General features: G+C 35.8%; 1 protein-coding gene across 5 annotated transcripts in view; it reads right to left on the bottom strand.

The window, feature by feature from the left end:
• The window catches only part of LOC5574747 (high mobility group protein DSP1), a 161,418-nt gene that overhangs the window by 64,232 nt on the left and 78,162 nt on the right, over positions 1 to 19,024 (bottom strand). For all 5 annotated transcript variants that reach the window (XM_021839147.1, XM_021839148.1, XM_021839149.1 and 2 more), the window contains exon 3: positions 8,741 to 8,944. In XM_021839147.1, coding sequence (XP_021694839.1) covers positions 8,741 to 8,944 — 204 coding nt within the window. The remainder of the gene's footprint in view (positions 1 to 8,740; positions 8,945 to 19,024) is intronic.

A 19,024-nucleotide genomic window follows, 5' to 3' on the forward strand; every position in this document is an offset into this window, starting at 1 on the left:
GCTGATCTGCTTTTCAAATTAGTAAAATAAAATCCACAATGACATTTACAAAAAATTACAAGTTTTAATGATATTTTAAAATGTTGCCAAAAACGGATCCATTTTGTTGACAAAATCGGGGGGTGCCAAAAATGGAGCATGCCAAAAACGGAATCCCACTGTAGTAATCAAGAATCTTGAACAAATTTGCTTACTTGAGTAATGTTATATTTTTCGTGCCTGTTGTATTTGTTGCTTTTTTCTTACAAAGAATATTTATTATTTTTGCATAACAGGCAAAAGAAAACTTTTTTTTTATAAAAAAATGAATGTTTTTAACGTATCAACTGCTCATGAACGACACCCAACTGGAACTGTATTTGGCTTTACCAATATGACAATCTTAAGTTCTAATTCCTTGTCCAAACATGTTTTATGCTGATTAACTAAGGACTGAACATGTAACTGGCGTTTTGATAGCGGCGCATCCGTAAAAAAATTGATTGAGGAGATTTTGTGTCCCAAAAACGACATAGTCTACCATGTATTACTGTTTCAAAATGATTTCCCTGAGTGTAGCCAAAATTCCCTGAGAATTCCAGGTTTTTTCCAAGTTGAATAAAATTCTCTAAAAACGCCAGGATTTCCAGATTTTTCCAGGAAGTAGACACCCTGTCGCTAATCAAAATCGGTTCTATACCATTTCCGCGGAAAGACATCTCTCGGATATCCCATTTCCGTGAAAGCTTTCCAATAGTAATTGAAGTAATTAATGTAAAAAAAGTTTCAAACAAAGGGTCTATCGTTGGGAAAATACATGCTTGATTGCATCCCTGAAGAAGTATTTAAAGGAACTCCTAAAGCAATCACTGGAAGGAGTCCTACCTGAAGAAATCTTTGAATAAACAACTAGAGGAATTCAAGAAGGATGCCCCAGAACAAACTTGAAAAAAAAAAACCCTGCTGGAATTCCTGGGATCTCAAGAAAATTTTTGCGAGGAATTCTGGCAGAATATTTGAAGTAATTTTCAGAGGAATCTATATGCATATCTCTGGAGTAACTTGTAGGGTAATATCTACGAGAATACCTCATAGGCATCGTTGAAAAATATCAGGAGTAATACATTTTATTATCACTAAAGAAACCTGCGAAGAACTCCTGGATGAATCCCTTGAAAAATTATCGGAGAAAACTCGAAGAAAACCAAGCCGAAATCGTGTAAGAATTGCAGGAGATATACCGGGAAAAAATCCTAAATGATTCAAGAGGCATCACTGGAAGAATTTCTGGTATAATCCCTTCTGGAAGAAACCATACAGTAATGTCTGGAGGAGCTCTTGAATACCGTAATACCGGGGTAAAACTGATCGGAATTACTCTTTCTTATATTCAAGAGCTAATGAAAGTGAAGATTTTTGCGAAAATTGCGTTTACTTTATGCGTAAATCTGGCAACTTTTCGAAACAATGATTTCAATGGTTAAGGATGACACTACCGAAGATTCATGTCTCATATAAGTTCTGCAAACGATATGAGCAAGGAAAATGCAATTCTTACTAACAATTGCATCGCCGAAAACGATTCCGTTGTCAAAACTTTCAAAAGTATGCTCAATTACGCAACATTACCGAAAGTGAGAAAGGTAAAATTCCCTTAGGAAATTGCCTATCTTTAGGCGTATTCCGTAGTTCGAGATGTTTTTAATTTTAAAATAACTCAAAAAGTAAATGACTTGTAAGCATTTGGCCTTCATATTCGGCTTCAGGGGCCAAAATTTTCAATATTACCGAATATTGTTCAGATAGGTTCATAGGTTCGAATATTGTTCAATGTTACTCCATATCAGCTTAATAAAAAAAATCGCTTCAAACATTTTTTTAAACATGCTTAAATTTCTCTAGAATCAAAATACAGTAGATAGCCACGAGCTATGGGTGTCAGTACCGTAAATTCGGGTCATATTGATCAGTAGGGTGAAATTGATCACCATGTCACACGATGTCATTTCTTTCTAATGGAGCACAAATATCAATGCAAACTGCAGTGAATGAGGTTGTTAGTCGGAACTATTGTCTAATTGTGTGCTGAGATGTTTTTTGCGTTAAGGAATGTTTATTTCTATGAAAATACTGTAAAATTTCAAAATCATGTACGGTGCAGTATTGACAAACATCCATAAACTTCTTGTTCTAAACAAGATTATGTACATGAAACAAACCTGAAAATTTGTAAGGATGCTTAAAATATATTCCCAAAACAGATTTAATCATCAAAACTTGTACCAATTTGCTCATTCGTTTGAAATAATTGAATTTCTGTTCAAAAACTGAAAATTCCTCATGAAATTGCCTACACTTAGGCGTTTTCCGCGTAATTCTTTAAATTTAATCATTCATTATTCTATGAATACTGTATTGTTTAAAATTTGGCAAGCATATTCGGTTTCAGAGAACTCAAGTTCAGTATGTAGAGTTGTTTTGAAAACTAACTATAATCATATTGACAAGTGATCAATTTCACCCCGAAACGGAATCTGCCGATTTTCTTTATTATGGAGATGATTTTTAGCACTAAAATCACATTTGTTAGAAAATTTCGGTACACGAGCCAATGAACCTCACCGTCGTACTTGTTTCCATATATTTAGTTGTTTGGCATTATCAACATTTTAGAAAACAGACAAGGAAACCCAGGAAAAATGATCAATTTCACCCGAAATTACGGTACTGTCAGGGTGTCCATTCAAAATCAGTTTTTCAATTCCCGGATTTTTCCCGGATGCTTGAAAGTTTAAAACCGGATGACAGAACCATGATCTGCGATCTTAGAAAGATTTGAAAGATTCTCCAGCTGTTCGTTTTGGATGTTAAACACTAAGTAAAACAGATCTAATCAAAACATTTGCAACTTTTTTGTTTTGTCATATAAATGTTCAAATTGTTAAGACTGTATTTAAATACCATCTAAGTAAAAAAAATAAAAATAAAATTCAACTACTGTGGGTTAGAAACCTCTTGAATTTTGGAGGAGTGTTGGAAAAACAGATATTATAGTTATTAAAAATCTAAAAGACCAACAATAAAGATGTTCTACGCAAACTTTCATGAATTGCCAGGACTTAAAGTTTGGTAAAGTTACTGGTTAGACCTGGTTTTTTTTATTTTTTTAGATATATAAATTCAAATTTACTGTTTGAAAATTGCATTGAACTCGCAATTCGCAGAAGAAAATAATTAACATGTTAAAAATAACCTACTATTTTTATTCGGAAGGGCAAAATACTGAGAATTCTTGGAATTATACTGTGTATTTGAATTCAAATCATTTTTTCACAAATCATCCATGTTTGTAATGGCCAACCCATCTTCTGCTAAGAATGCCAAAATTATGCGTTAGACATGGTCCATAGCTGGGTACTGAAGAAATTCTTGATCGGGTGCAACTCTCGTTGGATCCAAGCGATCTTTATGATATAAACGATACTCCGCAAAAAAAAAACTTTGACTGATTGCTTGCAAAAAATAATGACACAACTCCAAACAAGCATCTTAGGAATCCATCAAAGATTTTGCCAAGAATGTCTTAAAGAATTAAACAAAATCTGCCTAATAATACTTAAACGACCTTGCCATTTATTAATCCATCAAAAAGCTCTCTATGAATTTATTGAGGGTCTCACAAGGAATCCTGATAATACCAGAAAGAATTCACTATAAATCTGCAGAAACACATACAAAATCTCGTCAGGGACCTCCCTAAGACTTTGTCATAGATAACTGATTAGTAAAGTTAGTAGTCAAAACAAAGCTTCTACAGAATTCCGACAAAAAGCAATTCTTAATGAATGTGTCCAGAACGTCATTGGGAAATCACTTCAAACATATACAGATTGGACTCGATTATCCGGAGTATCGATTTTTTTTTCACCCCGGATAATCGAATCACTAAAAGAAAAATAAAATTTGCGATGAACGAACTAAAATATTATCCTTTCACGTTGTTTTATTTATATGCGCAGCCAGAAATCATTTCTAGGAATATTAGAACTTGAGAAGAAAAATAAATTTTTGACCGGCATATACAAAAAAAAAACATTTTCGAACCCTCCTTTTCCTACCGACGTCCAAAACTGCTAAATCATTCACATTGTATATTGCAATACTAAATCCGGATAATCGAGCCTAAAATTCCGGATAATCGAGTCCGACCTGTATATCAGTTTTAGTGATTTTCCAAAGTAAAGTTACTGGTCAATTATCGCCTTGATTTCATTTGGGATTCTTAAAAGGTTGTCATCAAAAATGTGCCATGAATCTTAATAGAAATTCATAAAGTATCTCATCAAGACACTTGCCAGGAATCCCTAAGCTCACTTTCCAAGGCTATCAATTAATTGTCCTAGAAACTCCTTGGAATGTGCTTCATATGTTAAGTCAGAAATTCAACAAACATTTCAAACGAAATCGGTAACAATTGTGAAAGAATCTGCCACAGATCTCTTCTTGGAATCAACGATTTTTTTTGGCTATAAACATACCAGCAACCGTTAACTATTTCTCTAGCATTCAGTCTTGGCACTTGGCAAACTTTTCTAGTGCTTTTTCCCGGCGTGTCCTACAAATTCCCGGGTACTTCCCGTATTTCTCCCGGTCATTTGTAATTCCCGGGTTTTTCCCGCTTTTCCCGGATTTCCCGGATGGATGGACACCCTGCCGGTACTTGTTTTAAAAATATAAAATTTGCAACATTTGCATTTTCAAACAAAATATTTAAGATATATTCAAAAAATGATCAATGTTACCCCGGATTACGGTACGGAATCCAGTATTTATGGCAGAATCTATGGACGAGTCCCTTGAGAAACGTAAAAAAAGTTGGAGCAATATCTGGAGGGACACCTGGAAAAATATTAGGAAGAATACTAGCTGCCATTTAGGCAGAAATTTCAGAAGGCAGCCTATCAAAAATCCCTAGAAGTATTACTCGAAGAATATACACAGGAGCCATCGGAAGAATTTCTGTAAGCCTTGACGAAACATTCCGAATTTAGAATTTCTGGATAAATCTTAAGAGCAATTCCTAGAGAAGTCCATAGAGAAAATTGCAGCGCATCATAGGAAAAGTAGATAAAGAATTCCTGGTACAATCTTTGGCAAAACTATGAAAAAAAAAAGCTGTATCATTGCCGGCAAGAATCGCTGTAACAATTCTTAGAAGAAAATTGAATTGTTGGAAGAATCCACATAAAAAATTGAGACTAGAAATTCCTCGATACATCTCTGGAGGATTCTCTGAGGGAAACCCTGTCAGAATCCCTATTGTAGGGAAAAATCTCTTTGCGAATTTTTGCAAGCATCCCAGGAACAATTTCAGGAGGAATCACTAGAAATACTACTAAAAAAATGAGAAAAAACCTGGGAAAATTCCTGGAGATATGCCTGGAGGAAACCTTAAAGAAACCCCAGGATAAATTTTTAGAGGATTTTTTTTAGGAATTCATGGTGAACTTACAAATGGAATTCCGGAAGATATCCTGAGAAGAATCCCTTGATATATCTCAGAAGGAATATCTAGATGAGGTTGTTGAGGAATAACAGGTGGAAGGAATCTCTAACAGAACTAGCTTACCCCACGATCCAACGAAATTTTAGAGCAAAATGCTACGTATAATCTTTCAAATCGCATGATACTGATGACCGCAAAATCGCCTAAATTTATGTTCTGGCCATACTCCATCGAGCACGTGGGTTGAATACTGTTGTAGTGTTCTAATCTGAAATAATTATATCCTTATATGCTGTTGTAGTGTTTCTTCTGTTGTGAAATATTTCAAGTTACAGAATCTTCTTCTCCTGAATAGCTGCTACAAAGTAGTATGATTCATTGATATTTGCAACATCACAGTTGTGGTGAAAAGACCATCGACTCAGGAAAATATCGAGTCATGGAACAGGAATGTTTTGGAAATCTACAATTTGTTTTAAGTATGCATCTAAGAGTCGATATCGAGTCATTAAACATCATGGAGATTTCGCTGTAAATTAATAAAATCGTATATTTGGCGAATATTTATCTCATTCATCTTTATCTTGCTTCTACATATGTCAAACTCGTTTTTGAAACTGAGTTGGAACTGGAGAAACCTGTTTCACATTTTCAACTCCAATCCGCTTCAAGTTCGACCAATTTACAAATTGCTTGGAGTTGATTTGTTTACGTTTTAGTCACCAACCAAATTCCTATACAGACGACAATGATGAAGTGTTCGAGAATATTCCATGAATTGGAATGAACAAAGTTCCAGAGAACTCCAGAATTTTCTGTCAAAGAGCTGTTGTAGTGCTCCACAATTTGCAATTGTAATATTCTTATATTAAAATTGACCATTGTTCTTCTTCTTCTTTCTGGCGTTACGTCCCAACTGCTTCTCAGATTAGTGTTCTTATGAGCACTTCCACAGTTATTAACTGAGAGCTTTCTTTGCCGATTGACCATTTTTGCATGTGTATATCGTGTGGCAGGTACGAAGATACTCTATGCCCTGGGAATCGAGAAAATTTCCTTTACGAAAAGATCCTCGACCAGCGGGGTTCGAACCCACGACCCTCAGCATGGTCATGCTGAATAGCTGCGCGTCTACCGCTACGGCTATCTGGGCCCCGCCATTGTAGTGCTCTTAAATTACTGTTGTAGTGTTCAACGAAACTTTTTGATGAAACATTTCAAAGCGTTACTGACAGACAGACAACGCTGGGATTTTATATATATGATAATTTCTTAAGAAAGATATTTTAGACAAATTCTGGTGCGATGTTTGCTTTCCAAAATATTTCCGGAAGGAAGCTATGGTACAATTTTCAGGAGACTACCTGGTAAAATTTTCAGGATAATCTCTCATGGAATTCCTGGAGGACTCGTTAGTAAAACTCCCAGTGGAAACCTGGTGGAAATCCAGGAGGAATCTCTGTTAGAGTATCCAAAGCAATCCCTTGTGGAATTCCTGAAGGAATATCTGATAGAATTCCCGGAAGAATCACTGGTATTTCACCAAACCAAACCAAACTGGTGCAAACCCTGATAGAATTGCTGACGGAATCCATGGTGGAAATATTTTTTTTTGGAAACCCCAGACTTAAAAATGCGTTCAACGGTGTTATATTTGTGCTCGGGGGGTTTCAGCTGCAGATGTTCTCTTAATTTGAGAACCCCTGCCAGAAAAGACCCCGCTTTCTGCACGTCGATTCCCGCGTTTTCTCCGGGATCTCTTCGTGGCATGCCTCGATTCGAATCCATCGACGAGAAAATGTGAGTGCATCAATAATAACAACAACAACAACCGCAGAAGCAACAACAAGACAAAGGAAAGGTAGAAAGCCCCCAAAATACCGTTACGATACCGCGCGCGACCGCATGTCCCTCCACCAACCACCATTATTGGCCAAAGAGCGCAAATGACGAGGCGGAAAAAAAGTGTTCGCCGCATCATCATCATCATCATCGTCCTCTACTTGTTTTCATTGCGTCTCGACCCGAACCCGTCCATCACTCACGCACGTTTCTTTGTGTCTTCAGGAAAAAAAGTTAGAGGTTGACGGTGCAAGATGGCCACCCGGGGCAAGATGAGCAACCTTTGGTTGTTATGTTGCTATTGTAGGGTTCTTACAAATTATTTCAAATATGCCTAATGATTTTATGTGTATAAATTGATCTTGGAATAGGATTTTGGAGACATTTTAGAGTAATCTCTGTGGAAATTCCTGGTTAAGTGTTTCGTATCATAGTTTACTGCAGGAAGATGGAAAATAGTGTCTTAAGAGGCCATTATAATTCAAAAAGAGACCTTGAAAACCTTCAGTGACCAAGTGTCTAAATCGAGCTCATTCTTATGGGGCTCCATCTTGCCCCGTCAACTCCTACGATACGAAGCCTACTTGGTTGGTCTTCAGCCCCAGCACGCGGGTTAAAACATTTTTTCCGCGGCTGGCTGTGGCCAATCGAAGAAGGCGTGTTTCTGGTGCGTGAGTTGCCTTGCCGCGCCGATTATCCATTTATCCATTACCTCCTCTCTCTCTCTACGGAGAAGAAGCAGCGTGACGAGGCGAAGAAGCCGCCGCGTTCGTAATCGCCAGGCCTTGGATACAGCAAAATCCAAGACCGTTGCGTTGGTTATGGTCGCCGTGGTCGCTAGTTGTTACGTGAAACGAAAACCATTTTTTGTTGGTGCTGCCCTCTCTCAATCAACCTCCGCCCCTCGAAACAATAACAACAATTTCAAATTTTCCGCTGCTTCGGACCGAGATTTTCTAGGTCAAATTACGTTCAAGATTTCCGCAGCAAGATGTACAGATGTTTCTTCGATTTTTGTTTACAAACGAAGAGTGGGGGTCCAATTACCATTAGGCGGTACCCGAGCAGGCGAACAAAGCTTGGTACTAGCAAAATTTGATATGAACAGTTTAACTTGATAGATATAAGAGATAAAAAATCAGGAAATAATATCTACATTTTACTCCATATTTGCATACCATATTTTGCTTTTGAAAGATTTAACTAATTGCTAAGTTTGAAAGTTTGAGGAACAAAATTTTGGTATTATCTTTAGATCTTCTATCTCTTATATCAATCAAGTCAATATCACGTTTTGGGTATACTTCGCTTCTACTCGGGTATGATGTGTTGTGTACTCTTCTACGATAATGCTGATTTCTTCCTTAGTTTTTTTCCTACGTTTCGATGCTATGGATTATCAAGACAACCTACCTTCCACCGTTCTGCGCACTTCCGCGAGAACTCAGCGAATATGACTTGCTCCTCCGGGTGCTTCTTCTTGTGCTCCTCGCGGCAGGTTTGTACGAAAAAGGCATACGCTGTCATGCGCCCCCTCGGTTTATTGTCCTTGACGGGCCTGCTGTTGGTAATTTTGCTCTGGACTGCATTGTTCTGCACCTGCACGTGTGTTTGATTCTGTTTTGCGCGGGAAGAAAGAAGAGATAAGAAAAAATCGGTCGTTAGAATGGAGTTGGATTTATGTTGAGGTTAGGATTAGAAACAGCTTTCTTTTTTGAAATATGACCGAATTGTAATAGATTGCAAAATATCTAGCTCGTCAAGATATTAGTAGGCTGGGAGAATGACAAACGGTAACTTGAAACAAAGTTCTTCCAATGACTCCTTTGATGGGGGTTGCCCATTTCGACGATTGGTTTAATGGACGTTTCGCATAAAACAGCAGTTCCATACAAGAATAGTCTTTAGAATTAGTTTTATCAAGAAGACAAATGTCCATTATGCGAAACGTCCAAGCTAAAAATTGTGATTATACAATTATTGGGACAAATTATTCGTATTCAACACAAAACCAACAAGACCTTTCTAAAATAAAGTGTTTTGCAATTATCGATCTATAATGTTTTCCATTGGTTTTCAAACAAGAAACAACTATAACATAAAAAAGTGTGATTTGGCAAAGTAAATTACAGAAAAAAAACTATGTGGCGGTAAAAACTATTTCAACTAAATTATTCAAATAATCTTCTCTTTCAGAGATTGAGGTGTGCCTTTTTCCTTCGATGTTAATTGAGAGGAGGGCTTAGCCTAGTTAGGGGGAGATCCCCCAGTGCCGGACAGCACCCAATACCGGACAAAGTCGAAACATTGAGGAATCATGGTCCAATCAACATGATGTATTAGTAGAAAAGAAAGCTATTATGTAGACTAATGTTTGCGTAGAATAACACATCCTTGAAATATGCATGCCTTCTTAAAAAAGTAGAAAAGTTTGAAAATCTTTAAAAAATTGACGTATCCTCTTAATTTTGAGCCTATTTTGTAATTATTTTGAATATGAAAAAAAAACTTTGGATACCGCAAGCATGATCGAACATAATCCTAATTTGATAGTATGAATATATTTTGTACCATAATTGAACTAAATATGGACAAATTACAATTTTGGTTAAGCACCTCCAGTCCCTCAGTTTCGGACAGCTTGATTTGTTACATGATATTTTTGTAATTATTGCATCAGTGTCTCAAAATACTTTTATTTTTCATGGGTTCCGTCGATCATGGTATCAAACATGCAATAAAACTAAGAAGAATGAACATTCAGCACAACATCGTAAAATGTGCTATTTTTCATCATATATGAAAGAGGTTTCTGATCTATCTTTCAAATAATCACATTAAAAAATATTGTTTTCCTCTATTTCGATTTTTTTTTCAAAATCTGTAATTTTTTAACAAATCATAACTTTTCTGTCCATAATTCTTCAATTTTGAAACATTGTGCAATAAATCACATAAGTTGTCCCCTAAAACATATCCAAAAATAAAAAAAATCGAAACTGCGTTTCTGGAGAAAATCGATTTCAAAATTTTGTTTTTGAAATAAAAAATAATCTGTAACTTTTTTTTACCGTGCACATTTTTCTCCATATAGTCCTAAGCAATACCTACAACTTTGTAGAAGATCTCGAATCGATCGGACAAACCGTTTTCGAGTTACAGTTTTTTAATTTTTTTTTTTTTTTTTATATCTTTATTTGAGTGTATTTTAACGCACGAGGGCTAGTTCTACACTAGACAGTTTTTTAAAGATTTGCTATGCATTTTCCGATACGCCCTTCTCAAAAATAAGGCGAGGTTCAAAATGGCGGTCTGAAGGTGCAAAATGGCATTTTTGGACATAAAGAATCTGTATGCAAATTTTCAGGCGATTCAAAAATACAAAAATTAAATTAAAAAAAAAAATCGTAATGTTCGGTGGAATTGCTCATAGACATCTTGCAAACTAAGAAAAACTCAAATTATTCTTGTAAATGTTGCAAATGCATTGAATTGGTAATTATAAACTATTCCTATAGTGTACACATTCAATGATGTTCAAATTTACAGAATTCGAGGCATTTCCAGATCGTGTCCGGTATTGGGTGCCACCTTTCAAGATCGATCGAATTTGGTACTAAAATACATCATCAAAATGCAATTTCAAAATTCATATTTATATTTTCAAATTTATTTTTGTACACTATAAAAATGATAATATTTATCATGAATGGGTAACACGAGCCCATAAAATCAATATTTTTCGAATTTCGAATTTAGTGTAAGTAGTTTAGTAGTCCGGTAAAAATGCACAACTTTGGCAATGCCCTCAGTAAATAACTATGGAAGTGGTTTTAGTACATTAAGCTGAGCAAGGTGTCCATTATTAATCAGTTTTCCCATTCCCGGATTTTTCTCGGATACCTTAAAATTCGAAACCAGTTGATTTGATATAACGGTTCCCCGCGCTTATAAGTTGTTAAATATTGGAAAATATTGGTAATACCATTTGTTGTTCCATAAATATTGAGTTAAATAAAGTAGGACCATTTTAACCTAACCACTAACTCTCAGACGGGTTTTGTAAATTCTTCAGCTGGATGTTAAATATTAATCAACAAACATGGGTTCCAAGAGAAATTCTTGAATTGGTGAAATAATTTAACGAGTCCAAGGGGAGATCATCATGACAGGAACGATATCTCGCCAAAAATTATTTGATTGCTTGCTTCCTAGATAAAGAACATAAATCCGAACAAACGTCATCTTATCTTAGGAGTCCATCAAAGATATTTCCATCATTCATCAAGAACTAAACAATAGTCTGTCCAAGAATATCTAAATTTTGCCTTTTATTATCCAAGATCTCGCCATGAATGGCTAGAATAATTCAACTTAAATAGACGAGATGGACTCAATAAGGTATTTTTTTCTAAGATCATAAAGTCTCAAGGAATTTTCCTAAAAACTCTTGGCTCAGTTGATTTAATTGCTAGAAATTTTCTAAGAATTTGTAGAGAAATCAGTCAAGAGTCTTTAAAGAAGAATTCAAAAGTAGTACAAATTCACTTATTTTCTTTTCAGTGATATTCCAAACAACTTTCAAGTATCTGGTCAAGTATCGCCTCGATTCTCGTTAGGAATTCGGCAAATATCTTGTTAGCTTAGTAGAAATCTACAGTTTCCCGGGTATTTCCCGTATTTTCCTGGCCATTTAAAATTCTAGTGTTTTTCCCGCTTTTCCCGGATAGATGGACACCCTGCAAACGGATTTTTCGGGAATCTCATGAGATTTCAATAGAATTCTTACATTCTGAACGTTTCCCATATAATTCTCACAGAAGTCACACCGAATCCGTATTCCGAACTCAAACATAACTTACAAAGAATTCCCACATTATTGCCCTAGATGCCGCAGGGTTCCCACTGGAATTCCAATGAATTTCCACTCTACTTCTATAGGACTAAAGCTTTCCACAGGATTCTAACAAGAATCCTGAAGAATTCCCACAGAATTGCTACAGAACTCGCAAAAGATGCCCTCAGAATTTCCAAAGGATTTTCACAAGAATACCAGGGTTCTCACGGTATCTCCAACGATCTACATAGTATTTCAGCAGTACTTAAACAATACTTGCACAGTAATTCCCGTTGGAAGCCTAGGATTCGCACTTGAATCCCAGGATTCTCATTTCACCATTTCCACTGGAATATCAGAATCCATACAGGGATCCCAGAATCCTCGCTAAATTCCCAGGATCTGCGCTGGAATCAAAAGATCTAAGCTGAAAATCGAGGATTCACACTGGACTCCCAGAATCAACACAGGATTACCAGGATCTATACTGAAATCTGAGAATTAACTCTTGAACCCCAGGATCCACACTTGAATCCCAGTATTCTTGGAATCCAAGGATCTAGATTGCAATCCCAAAATCCACACTAGAATCCCAAGACTGAGATATCAACAAGATCAACAGTAAAATAAAAAGCTCCATACTGCAGCTTCAGGATCCATATTGGATAACCAAGATCCGAACAAGTATCCCAAGATGAACAATGAAATATTACAATACCACATTAGAATCCCAGGATCTACACTGAAAAACTACAACACCAAGATTCATACTATAGAATCAAAGGTACAACTATGAAAAACAGAATCCATTCTAGAATATTCAGTATCCACACTGAAATCCCAGGATCCACACTGGAATCCCAAGATCTACACTGCAATTTCAGAATCCACCCTAGGATCCCGGAGGTCACACTGGAATACTAGGATTTACAGTAGAATCCTTGGATCTACACCGGAATTTCAGAATTAAGATGGGAATCCCTGGATCCACACTAAATCAGAACCCACAGTGGCATAAAAGAATTCACACCGAAATCCTAAGGATCCACACTGGAATCACAAGATCCTCACTACCATCCCAACATTCACACTGGAATCAACAATCACAATCCTCAATGGTGTCCCAGGATTCACCCTGGAATCCCAGTATCAACACCGGATCCCCAAGATCCACACTACAATCTCAAAATCCACACTGGAATCAACCGATCTGCACTGAAATACCAAGATCCGCAATTGACTCCTAGGATCCACACTGGAGTCCCAGGATATACACCGGAACCCCAACACTGGATTTCCAAGATCCACAGTCGTATCCCAGGTTTCACATTTGTATCCTAAGATCCACACTACAATCTCCAAATCCAAACTGAAATCGACGGATCTACACTGAAATACCATGATCAATCCTACGATCCATCCTATCAAAGGATCCAAATACCACAATACACACTGGAATTATAACCTTTGTCAGAATAATTCGGATATTGACGATTTATACAGTTGCACTAGATCGCAGAGCTTCATCCGTGGGCAGTGCTGTCAGATCTGCAGAAACGTCCATAGATTTACAAGAATCGACATTTATAAATTGAAGAAAGTAGTCGCATGACCGTCATAATACATCTTATGATAAAAACAGGGTGTCCATTCAAATTTAGTTTTCAATTCTCGCATGTCCGAATTTTTGAGCTGTATCTTGAAATACATAGGATTTGTTAATCCACTAAAAATCTTTATGTAGATTATCAGAATTTTAGATTTTTACGCAAATTGATTGTCACATACTGGAAAATAGAACAGGGTGGCCACCAAATTTCGTATTCATCTTAATAGATTTGTCGCGCGTTCGTCGAAAACTAATGGATCTCTAGAGCTACCATGAAAATAGGTAGTTGATTGGGCTAATAAAACGGATCCTATTCTTGGCACGACAGGGGATTAATTGGAATGCTACTAAAACCATATTTATCAACAAGATGTCCCTTAAAGTGATTTTAAAACGAAGACAAACTTCGAATTTTTAAGTTCAAGTTCTAAGATCTAGAGAACCTGATAACCGTTCGCGTTGAAAATTCGATAGATTGGTTACATTCTGGTGATAATCAAACGATCAGCTCAGAGCGCTGTTTGGTTCTCTAGACTCGTGCTCTAAAGAATTCGAGGTTTGGCTTTGGTTAATAATCATCTTAAGTGCATCTTACTGCTGAGTTTCAGATAATTTGGCAAACAAAAGCCCCAGATGCCTAAGTAAATCATCAAGATGCCCAAGTAGTTCTTTACCGTAATTTAAAGTATTTCATTTCTTAATCCTTTGAATTTGTTTTACTAGAAAGGAAGAGTTCTCTAAAGTAAATAAGTTCAAAGTGGGGATTAAACAAGGCCACACATGTAGAAGCACTTACTTAGGGCTCATTCACAATTTTAATAACACCGAAAATTATCATTTTTGACACCCATCCACCTACATTCTCGTAAAAAAAATTGTATGGATATTCTACACATTTTATATGATCTATAACAGCTGAGCGTTATGAAAATCGTAAATGAGCCCTTATTCAAAACTTTGTTGATTTTGACAACTAGTGACAAATTGAAACCTTTTAAAAATAAGATTGTTTTCAAAATTTGTTGTGGTACATATATTTAGCAACTACAGAAGAGTGCTAAACCAATCTGCGATAAGGAATTGGACATTAATTCAAAACTTCGAATAAAAAAGTTAGAGAAAAGATCAAAAATGTTAGCCCTGACAAGGCGAGAAAAAAAAATTCAAAAAAATATTTGGCAGCATTGCGAAGAATAGAGTGAAACATGTTTGAGGAATATGGTGCAGCATAGCAGAAATTAAGTTATTAATGTTTGAAACATATTTGTTCATAATAGGGTCCTAAAGCCCTGTAACAATATTAGTGCCAAACGCTTAAGTTTAGGTCAAAAACACATGTTTACTCAATTTTCTATAGACTTAAAATGTTTTCCGTTGGTTCAAGTCCGAAAAACATTTTTTATGTTTTTTTTTCTAAATTTTGTCACACCCTTTGGCTTAAACTCAAATTTTGGGTGTTTTTTGTTTTCCGTGTCCCTTCCGAAATGTCAGATAGGAACAACCCCAGCGTTAAAACTAAAAGCCCTGTGGTGATTTTGTCGACTAAGCGAACGTCAAACATGATCAAAATTGTCAAGGTTCATTAATGGACTCAATTTTTAAATTAAAGTTTAAACCTGATATAGCCGTTATTTGAGCGGGAGAAATGGCTAAAATAGTTGCAGTAAAAAGCTCTTTCGTGTTCTTAAATAAAAACAAGGTTTCAATAAAAAAAATTAGGACCCATTACGGATTCCTCATGACAATATCATTAAACATAACTACTTTCTGCAACTTATTTTATAGAGATAACAGCTGAATATGTTCGTTTAAAACGATTTTCCCGATGATCTTCTCAGATTCCCGGTTTTTCCCGTCTTTTTCCCGGTGGGTTCAAATTCCCGCCTTTTTCCCGGTTCGGTAGCCACCCTGATATAATAAATCAATTTGTCATTGCAGTTCCATAAATATTGGAACAAAAAGTAGAGGATTATTTGAATCTAATCACTAACATTTAGGAGGGGTTTAAAAATGCACCAACTGTTATCTTTTGGATGTTACAAATGCAGTATCAATCAAACATTGTGCAACTTTTTATGTCTTCTTCAAACAAAATGGTCAAATTTGGAGGACTCGATCAAAGTTGTTGGTGAGAATGAATGTAGATGAAATGTTTAAGATATTGTTGTTCGAAACGATTTGAATTTTGGACTAAGAGATATAAATGGTTTATAGAAAAATCTCAAAGACCAACACTATAGATTTTTTCGGCAAACTGTTATGTATTGTCACGACTGAAAGTTTGCAAAAGTATCTCTTAGATCAGGTCTATAATTCTTAGATTAACCATTTCATTTTTTCTGACAAAATAGTTGAAGTTTTTTTTACAATGTTAATATAACATTCTGGTAACTATAAGGCATAAGTTAGAAACTCCGGGGTGCAGTATACCCACTAAAATGTATAGGAAATACAGAGATTTTGAAATGATGTCAAAAATACTACGCTGTGTATCTAAATTTAGATCACAGCTTATGCCAAATTAAGTATAACAAATCAATTCTATTCAAAGAATGCTTTCAAAATTCTGCGTTAGAAATGGCTCATGAATGGTTTCTGGAAAAAATCTCGATTTGATGAAACTCTCGGTGGATCCAAGAATCGATAAAGTTCAAAAACGATATCTCGTCAAAACATATTTGACTTCACGCTTGCTAAAAAAATTACATAAATCCAAACAAGTCAAGATTTTGTCAAGAACTTAATAAAAACGTTTCCAAAATTACCTAAAGGCCGATTGAAATCATTAGGAATCTCACAGGAAATTTTCAGAGAACAACTGGAAGAAATCTGCAGAAAACCACAAAAAATCTCGTCAAAGTTGTAATCCGACTAAGGCTTCTTCAAGAATAAGTACCTGTATCTCCAGGAATTTACCAAACATATGCCAAACATTTACCAAATATGCCCAATTTGCAATGTATGGACGACTTTTAGTAAATTTAATTACGAAATTTTTTGCTTAAGGATGATCAAAATCTGAAATGGCCGTTTTTTTAAATCGACTTTAAAGTTTTGAATATTTTTTTTTTCAGTGTGAAATGTGTTTTTATTTTTTCAATATTTTTCTCTAAAACTTCAGGGAATTTCACGACAGTCCCCCATACAACACTTTTTTGTAGGTCTTACCCTTTTTGGAGTTATACGGGTCTATACAAAAAGTAAAAAAAAAACTTTGGGACTTAAAAAATTCGATGTGAGAAAAACTTTTTTCCCTAAAATATGCCCAATTTGCAATGTATGGACGACTTTTAGTAAATTTAATTACCAAACTTTTTGCTTAAGGATGATCAAAATCTGAAGAGGCCGTTTTTTTAAAATCGACTTTGAAGTTTTGATTTTTTTTTTCAGTGTGGAAAAGGTGTTTTTATTTTTTCAATATTTTTCTCTAAAACGTCAGGAAATTGCACGACAGTCCCCCATACAACACTTTTTTGTAGGTCTTACCGTTTTCAAGTTTTACGGGGGCTTAAAAAAAGTAAAAAAAAAAAACTTTGGGACTTAAAACATTCGATGTTAGAAAAACTTTTTTCTCTAAAATATGCCCAATTTGCATTGTATGGACGACTTTTAGTAAATTTAATTACGAAACTTTTTGCTGCATACAACACTTTTTTGTAGGTATTACCGTTTTCGAGTTATACGGGTTTATAAAAAAAAAGTAAAAAAAACTTTGACCCTTTCCAAATGTTAGTCTAGATCGATTTTGAAAAAACAAAATATGCAAAGTATCTTAGTTTTACATACTTTTGACATCCAGAAAGTTTCATTGAATTCTGAAGGGGTGCTGCCAATCGCGTGTCGAGTTGGCGTGAAATCCGTCTTGACATGCTTCAGTAATAAAGAGGTTCTTGAATGATGTTCCATAAGATTTCTTTTGGATTTGCATTATATTTCAGCCAAAACTTCACCAAAAATCTGGCAAGAAGTCTCGATTACTTTTTCAAATCGACGTAAGTAACTTCCATACGGTTTTGAGAAAATTAATTCAGAAGAATCACAACCTGTCTTCTAAAACTGTTTTAAAATGAATCACCTTTTTAACATTTTTTCGCCGTGTACATTGCTTAAATTTTCCATATAATAAGCTCGCGATAAAAAACTAGGGAGTTCCTGTTATTTCCCACAACAATTTTATTACAAAATGATAAGCCGAATTATTCAGTTACTTTCGACGTTTTTGTATCAGTGTAAACTCGGCTCAAGTAGTGTTTTGTTTTGAATCGTGGATAAGTCACTTTGTCTCTCCATACAGCAGAGCGGCGAAAGTAGTGGTTAGGTAGCGAAAGTTGAAAATCTTACTTTCATCGTTTTGTAAATCCGGAAAGTAAACGCTCTAAAAGTGAAAAATCGAGTTGGTTTAGAGCGAAATGTGTAGAATTTTGTCTGCGAAACACGTAGAATCGATAAAGTAAGTTTGTATACTTTTTTGACTTGAGTCGGTTTGAATAAGTTTTCGAGAAGCCGTGAAAAAAATTGAGAAAAATCTGCCAAAGACCCCTCTAGGAAACCACCAGTTGTTGGAGGATTTGGTTTGAAAATACAAGAAATCGTAAACTATCTCTCTAGCAATTATATAGTCATGTTGCAAAGTACGATGTCAGGCAGTCGAGCAAAATTTTCTACTTGCGTCCATAGTGCTTTTTCCCGGTCATTTGGAATTCCCGGGTTTTCCCGCTTTTTCCGGGTGGATGGACACCCTGTAAAAAGGACATCTTATGATAACAGGGTCGAGGTTTACCCTTAGAGGTAAAGGTTTATTATAAGAACTTTTACAATATTGGTATTCAAGAGAACTTTCTTCTGATTTATTTCACAAGACGAAGCTGAAGTGAGTATAGTTCTATGAGTCGATATTGAGATGTACCTCATAAAGGTTTCACTGTGAATAATATGAATCTTACTTCAGAGTCAACACATAGTGCACTGTTCAAGAATCTCAAACATTATTTAGTGTACCACGGTATTCAACGAAACCAACCCTAAGTGACCGTCACTCGGTCTCCCTCCTTTGTTCCACCCATTATTAGTGTCAATTAGTTAATTTTGCACGGCGCACTTGAGCCGCCTCGATGAGAAAATCGTGAGTAATGCGTCACGTTGCTGCTGTTGCAACTTGCCCTTACATTATGGCGTCAAATCCCACGCGAATTACAGTACCGACTGCGATGTGCAACGGAAAATTATTAAATAAAAAAAAATCAATAAACCG

Source organism: Aedes aegypti, chromosome 1 (assembly GCF_002204515.2).
Source record: "Aedes aegypti strain LVP_AGWG chromosome 1, AaegL5.0 Primary Assembly, whole genome shotgun sequence".
Classification (NCBI taxonomy): domain Eukaryota; kingdom Metazoa; phylum Arthropoda; class Insecta; order Diptera; family Culicidae; genus Aedes; species Aedes aegypti.